The 10,154-nt window shown below is 21.8% G+C and overlaps 1 protein-coding gene across 1 annotated transcript; it reads left to right on the top strand.

The window, feature by feature from the left end:
- Nucleotides 1-9,476: 9,476 nt before the first annotated feature.
- Nucleotides 9,477-9,638, top strand: COCMIDRAFT_110756 (uncharacterized protein; the record flags this gene model as incomplete). The annotated part of the gene is made up of 1 exon (XM_007695573.1): nucleotides 9,477-9,638. A coding segment is annotated over one exon (162 nt), but the record flags the coding sequence as incomplete, so codon positions are not given.
- Nucleotides 9,639-10,154: the final 516 nt, after the last annotated feature.

The raw sequence follows: 10,154 nt of genomic DNA, 5'->3' as shown, positions 1-10,154 counted from the left end.
TTACAGTATAATAGCTAATAGATATTAGTATTATTATATAATAAAGAACTATAATAACTTACTACTTAACTTTTAGTATTACTTCTTATATAGTGTAGCTAGAACCTTTTTAGATTTATAAGTAGCTTTTTAATATAGATCTTATTCAAAATTATTACTACTAGCAGTAATTTTTATATTTAAAAACTTAGTACATACTATAATAAAAAGTTGAAATATAGAAATAAATATTAAGTTATAAGAGTAATTAGTAGATTAGATAATTAGAAGCTTTAGTATATTATATTATTTTATTTAGTCAAAGCTTTTAGCTAGAGATATGTAACTTTTAGAGTATAGTAATAGATATTGATAAGAAACTATTATATAAGCTTTAAATAAAGATTAGGATTAATTATAACTTAAATATTATTCCTTTAGAATCTTAGAATTTTAATAGAATTATTTAAATGGTTATATAATAATAAGTTAGAGTATTCTTATAATATATAGTTCTAAATTTTACTTAAAACTAGCTATAGCGGTAGTATCTAGAGTCTAAAGTATACTATTTACTTCTATAAAAACCTTTTAGAGCTAAAGTCAACTATATTAGTAATAACAATCTATAATAATTTAGTAGTAAATAAAGTTAACTTACTACTTTTAAATAAGATAAGAATTAATAAGTTTAGACTTTTCTTAATACTAATAGACGATCTTAAGGTATTAATGCTAGCTAAATACTAGTAGCTACGCTAGTCTATATAGATGATATAAGAAATCTAAACTCTAGTATTATAATCTTTTCTACTAATATATACTACTACTTGCTTTAATATAGTATTATTACTATTTTTTATTTACTATATACTATTATTATAGTTAACTATAGAGCTAATTAACACTAAGTCTACTAGTAATAATTAGCTTATAAGATAGGTTTAATCTTAGCGTATAATAATTCTAGGGAGCTTTTTATTAGAGAAGTAAAATAAACTTACTAAGATTATTATTATATCCTTTCCTTATAGTAATAATAAATAAATATAGAGCTTTAACAGTAAGTAAGATAAAATTAATAATATTATTACTAAATATAGCTTTAGTAGCTTCTAGAAAAGCTACTCTACTAGTTTTAGTACTCTGTAAAAGAGCCTGCTTAATAATACTATCTATATTATTATATAGTAAAACTATACTACTATAAGATTATAAGAGAAATAGTCTCTATAGAAAGCTTAAGATTTTAATTATAGTACTAAATAGAAATTAAGTAAGAAAGTATAGACCTTTTATAACTTGATTAAATCTCTAAAATTTCTAGAATAGATTTTTTAACTAATAAGTTAGAAGAACTAATAGGGTAGCGCTGTTATAACGTTTTATAACAGTTATATACTTATAATTATATACTAATTAGATAGAAAATACTATTATAAAAGTATATAAAATATAGTCTGAAATCTAAAATAAGATTAATAAAATATAATATTAAAAAACTATTTAGTATCTATTTAAGTTAAGTATAAGCTTCTCTACAGCGTATAGTTATCTATAGTCTATTATTTATCTATAAAGCTCTAGTAGTATTCTTAAGAAGCTTCTACATAATAAATACTAGACTAGTCTACTTAAGCTCTAGAATAACTTATTCAAGAGTAAGAAAAATAAGAATATATAGTAAATATTTATTAAAAATCTAATAGTAGCTAAGCTAGTGTTAGTTCTAACATCTTAATAGAAGTAAGTCATTATAGATCTTTATTTCATATAACTACCTATTTTATCTTAATGATATACATTTTCTTTTATTCCTAACTAAATTATTAAAAATTCATTACTTAAAGTTGATAAGATATATTTCAAAAAATTTTATAGTAATAAGTATAAATTAAAGTTTTTTAACCAAGAAACGAAAAAAGATAGTAATAACAATACGTATAAGACAAAGAACACGGAATTAATAAGTAGAGATAATTTAATATATATATAGATTCTAACTCTAAGTTTAAAAATATCTCTTATAGAAATAAAAAGTAACCTATTTAGTTTCTATCTTATATATAGATAAAGAGGTAATAGTAGCTCTACTTTATCTAATTTATAACTATTATACTTATTTAGCTAATATTCCTAGCTTATTAGTACGCTAATCATAAATATAATTAGTAACTCTAAATCTTTCTAACTAATAATTTTTATATAAATACTATAAATTATCTTTAATAAATCTAGTCCTTATACAGATCAAGAGAATAAAAGTTAATAGTTTTTCCTTTTTGAATATAGTATTTTAATTATTTTCTTTAATTTTTTATAATATTTCTAATATACTTATTATAGGTTATTATCATAACACTATCTCTACTTTACTATTATTACATCGAGATAATAATCTGCTCTTTTAGAGATCTTTTAACTATATAAAATTACTATACTATAATGTATTTTCGAAAAATCTTAAACTAATATCTTAGTTTTGAAATTTCTTACTTTTTAAGAGTAGATTAGAAACTAAAAAAAAAATTTCCTAGTATAGAATACATAGTAAAGTAAAATAATCCAGACTTAGAATATATAATAGAAAAAGTGATAGTAACGATTTTTATTATTATTGAAATAAAGTCTAAATATTTTATATAGAAGTAGTAGATATAATAAGCAGAGACCTATTTATATTTTATCTAGAGCATAGTCTTCTTCTTTAGTATCTAATACTAAAAGTAATAGAGATAATCTATATCTAAAAATATATATAATCTTAATTTTACCAGGCTATTACTTTACTAGTATACTAGTAGATTGTAATTACCTCTTATAATAGATCTTATTATTAAACTTAACTTTAAGTATACTCTACTAAAGCTTTTAATTAAGAGTTTATATATATAGTAATTAATAATAACTTATCTTCTTAGATAAGAGAGTATTTATGTTTTAAATACTTTATCTAGTATCTTTATCTGATACTATAATAAATATATATATGAAATTTTTATAAATTTTTTAAAATTAGTATAGTAACATTATAGCCAAACTACTATCAAATCGTAATATAGATACTAAGTCATTAATTACTCTAGATATATAGTCTACTAATAACTCTCTTAGTTTTCTTACTATTAAGAGATACTATATTAATCTACGATAGTAACTATGAGAGAAACTTATTAATTTTATGTTATTACTAAGTAGCTTTACTAAGAAATCTATAGTATATGAAGCATTTTAAGTTTTATCTAAAACTAATACATAATAAAGACTACTTAGAATTGAATATAGTAATACTAGTAAAAACAGTACTTTTACTAGTGCCTTTAGTTAAAGCTATACTAAAAAAAGATTAGACAAAAGTAACATAAAATTTCAATTTTATATCCTATCTATATTATTGACCTTATAGAGTAAAATATTTTCTACTATCTTAAATTATCTAAACTTAAGATTTAGGATAATAAAAAAGAGGTATTGAAGTATCTATAAGTTAATGAAGTTAGCTATTAAATCTCTAAATCTAAATCCCTATATAAGACATCTATTCTTTTATTTTAGTTATTTATTATATTCTGATAATAAACTAGTTCTAAGTAATCTATATTAAAATCTATTTACTACTATAGCGTTTAACATAACTTATTACTATTTCAGAGTATATACTATAAAAGAAGTAGCTATTAGTTCTTTAAGATATTAGAACTTTTTAATACCTTATTTTTAATATATATAGGGGGTATAATAAAGCTATAGTAATATATAAATAATTAGATAAAAGAAAAAATTATATAGTAATGTAAATTTTATATATAGGCTATACTAAATAGATTTAAAATAATTTTTCAAGGACATAAATAACTCTAACTTAGAATATCTAAATAGTATTATCGATATATACTAAATGAAAATACTTTATTTCTTGAAAATAGTAAATAGCTATCTAAATATAAAAAATCTATTGACCTATTATATCTATTTATTATATAATTAACGTATTAGTTTTCTAGATAAGATAAATAATAATCTTGATAATAATATATAGAACTAAGATACTACTAATTAGTAAACTATTATCTTAGCTATAGCTAATAAAGGCTATAAGAAATAAAGTAAGTTCTACTCTAAGACTTATTAAGAATAAAAATACTTCTCTAATCATACTTTTATTCTTAACCTTATATAAAGGTTTTCTAAATATAAATTATCATTATTATAGTAATTTATTATATTTAAATATTAATCTTATATATAGAATAGTTCTTAGAAGTAAAATAATAAATATATATACTAATAAAAGTTCATGGATAATTTAAAGTACGAAAATAGATAAAAGTAATTATAATCATTAAATAGTTTATAGACCTAGAGATTTAAAGACTATAAGTAGTTTAATTAACTCTTAATACTATAATCATAGTTTAGTAGCTTATTTAGCTCTAGCTAAGGTTTCTAAGTATAGAAAATTAAAAAAGAAAAAGATTTAACTTACTAAGAAAGTAAACTATATCTAAGTACTCTATATATAAGAGAAGAAGATAGATTTATTCTTCTACACTAGTAAAATAAAAACTTTTCAATTTACTCTTATCTTAATAAAGTTATTCAAGATATTCTTACTTTCTTTACTAATTGAGTTCATATAGAGTAAGGTTTAAATATTCTAAAAAATATGATTAGAGCTTAAACTTATAAACGTAGCCTTTGAAGAATTTATTAAATACTAGTTCTTAAGTATACTAATACTAATAAGTATAACTAGATAGTTAATACTATAGTATCTAAGAATGAATTATAAGATAAAGTTGATAATCTTTTAAAGCTCTCTATAGCTAGAGAGAAGATAGAAATTAAAAAAATAGATCTAGTGAGTAAAAATAATAAAATATAGAGAAGTCAAGTAGATGAAGAAAAATTACTATATCCATATAAGTATCTTTGCCCTTTATACTACTATAATTATTACTTTAATAAATTATATGATCTTTAAAAGTAAAATAATGATTTATAAATATAATTTTTAAATAAAAAATACTTTAGAGAAAACTAAGCTTTTTATAAACCGATAAAGGAATTTACTATATGATATATAAGAAGTTGAAGTAATTATAGAAAATAAATATAAAGAGTCTATATAGAGAGATAATCTACATTAGATTAAATTATATAAACTTTAGGAAGAGGTAGTAATAGAGGTTCTTAGCGCTAGGTAGTAGTAGAGGTTAGGTCGCATCTCTATAAGACTTAACCTAACTACTACCTCAAGTCTATATATTCTAACCTATACTACTATCTAGCGCTAAGAATCTCTACTACTATCTCTATCTAAGGTCTATATAATCTAACCTAACCTAGACTATACCTCTATATAGACTCTACCTATTTACTAGTCTAGTTTTTAATTTATAAAGTCTAAGTACTAAATACTATTTTCTCTTAGTTTATATTAAGTAACTTTACTCATTACGATTAAATAGAGAGAAAGAATAAAAAAAGAATCCTTCTATCTATTTTAAATTTATTTATTAGATTAGAGAAAATAGACTTTAATTATATTAATTAGTTTAGTAAACTAAGATAACTCTAAAGTAGACTAGAGAGGTATATAGCGTAATGGTTAGTAATAATAAGAATCTTCTATACTACTAGTATCTTTTATTTAGTCATACTATAATAGCTTATATCTTATTAGTATTAGATAACTACTCAAACTTAGACTATTTTTACTTAAAAAATCTATTATCTTCTTTATTTTAATAATTAGCTACCTAAGCTTTAATAGCTTTCTACTTCTTATCTATAAGGTAGTTCCTAGTACTATTGAAATTCTTTTCATCTTTATTCTCTAATTTTTTCTTATACTTATTACTAGTATCATCTTTAAATTATATCTTATTATTAACTAGCACTATATTAGAGTTAAACTAAGTCTAAGTTAGTATGTAGTTATACTCTTAAGTACTACCACTAATCAAATACAATAGGTAGTTATATCAACTTACTTTTTTTAAGATTTCGAAACTACAGCTAACTATTCTAGAGAAAAACTATTAATAAAAGTCTACTACTCATTCTTCCCGTTTTTATCTTTAATTCATTTATTTTAAAGCTTATATAATCTACTCTAATATTAGTTATAAAAAAGCATCTTAAATTTACTACTAATAGTAATTAGGTAAGTAGAAGAATACTACTAATAAAGATAAGATAAAGAGCCCTAATAAGCTTCTTAAGTATAGTAAAGTATATTCTTATTCATTCTTTTATTTATTTTATTTTAGAATTTTGACTATATCTTATAGGCTATCGTAAAGGCATATTCTAGCTATTTAGCTAACTCTTATAAGTATATACTTATAATAAATACTTATTATAACTAACTACTACGCTTTTAAAGGAATTATTAATCAAAAAACTGCTCTTTTATATTAGCTAGAAACTACTTTTTTATAATTTTGTTACATAGGGTCTAGAGTACTAATGCTTCTCTAGCTCGATCCAGGTTAGAGCGAGTAGGACTAGGATTAGCGCCATAAGAGTTTCCTAGCGATTCTTAATAGAAAAGAGTTATAGATATAACTAAGTATTTAATAATACTAATCTATTTAATAGACTCATATATAACTATCTTATTAAGTAAAGACACTAGTAAGAAAGTATAATTTAAGTTTACTATAACAAAAGTAATAATAAAATCTATCTATTCTTATATTCTTATTACTTCTAGTTCTAGCCTTATAGTTCTTATAAAAAAATCTCTATATCTTCTAAAGTCTATAAAGATATCTAGTTATATATAAGAGTAGCCTTATATACTAACGTAGAATACTTAGTCTTAGCGTGAAGCTAATTACGTAGTTGTCGCCCCGCGATAATTATTACCTTACAACGTGGACGTCTATAGGCCTTTAGCCATCTTATTATTTATTAAGGACAGAATCCTTCTTATTACTTATAATAAATTTCTAGAAGACTATTATAGTTCTTAGATATATTTATCTTCTTATATAGATAGTATTTTACGCTATAGTCTAAATTCTTAGCTTTCTTAAGAACGTTATTCTCTTAGCTTTATATAGTAGTATAATCTCTCTAAGTAATAGCTTATAAACTACTACTTAGTTAGCTTGTAAAACATATACTAAGACTAATAATATACTCATTTCAAAAGCTAAATATATAATATTAAGTAATAATATTATTAATATTATTATCTTCTTTATAATAAAATTTTGACTTTAGTTAGTAGCTACTATTATAATAGAATATATTAAATATCTTAGTAAGTACTTTCTTCTTCTTCTACGTGAAGCCTATTAGAATTTGAATAGAGTATAGTATAGCTAATCTCTTTAGTATATTTCTTATTTAATAAATTTAACTTTATATCTTATATAGCTAGCTATAATAAGCGTACGTAAAAAGTATAAAAAAAGTAATCTAACTTCTTTTAAAATATTAAGTTGTAATTTAGTAGATTTAGTAATAAATATATAATTTTAGATAATCTTTATAAAAGTGTAAATCTATTAGTACTATAACTAGTATTATAGCTAGCGCTAAGCTTAACTTCATTATTTTCTAATTTAAAAATATATAAAATTTTATGATAAAGTATTACTTCAAAGCGCTTCTAAAGCTCTACTTACTATTAAATTATAATAGTTTTTTATAGTAGATTTCTCAAAAATAATTCAAGCTAAAACATATATTACTATCATATAGTAGTATAGATTTTGACTTATACTAAGCTAGTAGTTTTAGAGCTACTATAAGATCTTGGTATTAGAAATTTGATAAGATCTACTAAATATATCTTTATGTAGTTAGTATATATAAAAATAGTTTTATAGCCTCTCTCCATTAGTATATTATTATAATTACTTATAATAGATTTAGTATTTAATTTAGATTTCTAGTATCTTTGTTTTACTAGACTCTTGTTTTTTTTCTTATCTACTATCTAGAGCTTAGACTATCTTTTATATTATATAATAAATTATATAGTAATCTAACAATCTTATTAATATTAGTAGCTAGCTTTACTAGTCTAGTACTATATTACCTATATACTATTTATAATTTTTTAGCTCTATAATATAATATATTCTAAGGAGACTATTTATAAGGCCACTAAGAATACTCTAGTAAAGAAGAACCTAACTATAAAGTATATCTTTAAATCTTTAATAGTATCTACTTCTAAAAAGCGTAGATAGAATTAAAAAATAAAGTTATAATAGTATTGTATTATAGCTATAATCTAATAGATAATAATTATTATAATAGAAGGAATTTATCAGTAGTAAACTAGTAATAACTCATTAATACGAAATCTACTCTTCTTATATCTTATTTAAAAGATTATAGATATAGTTAGAATAGAACTATAGTATTTAAAATAGACTATTAACACGCTATAAGAGATATATAAACTATTTCTTATTATCCACTTTAAAAGAAATAATTATTAATCTTTATTTTAGTATAAGATACTCCAATTTTAGTAGACTATAATTAAAATACTATTTATACTAAGTAGATTGCTATTAAGATAAAGAATTATAAGCTTACTCGATACTAAATTAATAAGTATTATAGTAATAAGTAGTATTTCTATATCTCTAAGTAAAGAATAGTTCTTCTATAGATTACTCTTTTAATGTAATAGTCTATTCTTTCTATAATATATATATATAATAACTATAGTAACTATAAAGATATTAAAATATAATTTACTAACTTAAGCTATAGACTCTAAATTTATCTATATAATCGTAATCTAATCCTAATATAAACTCTTAGTATAATAATTGGGTTATATTAGAGTAAGATTACTAAGCGTTTAGGTTTAGGTTAGATCCGGTCTAATATAATTATTACCCTAACCTAACCTAAACCTAAACACTTAGCAACCTAACTCTAACATACCCCCCATCGCTTTCCCAGCCTAGCTAAGAGAGCTAAAGTAGTCTAGTAGAAAGAAATATTATAGTAAGGATAGTAGTAGTAAGTGGCTAGCTAGTAGTTTAGGCCTAATTAAGTAGGCTCTAATAAAGCATTAAATAATTTTTAAGAGTTTAGAGATATCGTTTTAAAAGAATTAGAACTATATATCTCTATATATAAAATTAAGTCGTATATAAAAATTATATAAGATTTAAAAAGATAGATTCATAAAAATTAAGAAAAGATTGAGATAACTAGGTAGATTATTTATAGGACTATATATATAAATAAAGATATAAGAGATTCTGAATCATGATTTAGTATATTATAAGAAAAGGCTAAAGAGATATAAGATCTATAGTCTATTATAAATCTTATAGCTACTAGCTAGACTATAGAAAAGCGTGATAATAGACTTAATAGTAAAGCTTATAAGATTATTCAAGCTAGAACTAGCTTGATTATATAACATAATTCTTATAATTATAGATTTATTAACTAAAGTGCTACAGTTAATATCTATAGAACAGATTTTTATCGTATATAAAAATACATATAAAGCTATCACAGTACTAGTATTAAAGTATAGAATATTTCAAAAGTTTATTCTTAATTTCAATAAGCTATTCATACCTAAATATTATAATATATTTCTAGTAAACTTAGATATTAAGAAGAAGCTTTTAATAAGCTTTTACCTAGAAATACATAAATAGATAAAAAAAATAAATCAAATATTAAAATGGTACTTATAAATATGTACTAATAGAGTATAAAATAATTAAAAAGAGTTACTAACGGGTTTTGTAAGCGAGTTAGTTACCTAAGCGAGTTAGTTAGTTCAAACCCTACTTCAAATCACGATTAACAGAGATCTATATCTCCAGAAATTACTAATAGAAATTTTAGATATTTTAATCTTAGATTCTGATAGTTTAAGTAAATAAATCTATAAAGATTAGAAGATATCATTATTAAGTAGTTCTGAAGATACTAACTTAAGTAAGTTCAAAATAGAAAATTTTCAATAGTGATTGAATTACTAAAGATAACGCTCTAGCGATTAAAATTATTTCTTAAGAGTTAGGTATAACGTGGTTCACAAGCGAGCTGATCACCCAAGCGAGCTGATCACTTCCCACCAGCGCGTCAACGTCGATACTACAACGCGTTATGTCTCAACAACGTCAACATCTATTAACTTATCCTAAATCAGATCTTCAACTTGCTCT

The sequence above is a fragment of the Bipolaris oryzae genome (assembly GCF_000523455.1).
Source record: "Bipolaris oryzae ATCC 44560 unplaced genomic scaffold scaffold_352, whole genome shotgun sequence".
Classification (NCBI taxonomy): domain Eukaryota; kingdom Fungi; phylum Ascomycota; class Dothideomycetes; order Pleosporales; family Pleosporaceae; genus Bipolaris; species Bipolaris oryzae.
This window is presented reverse-complemented; position numbering and strand designations above follow the sequence as displayed.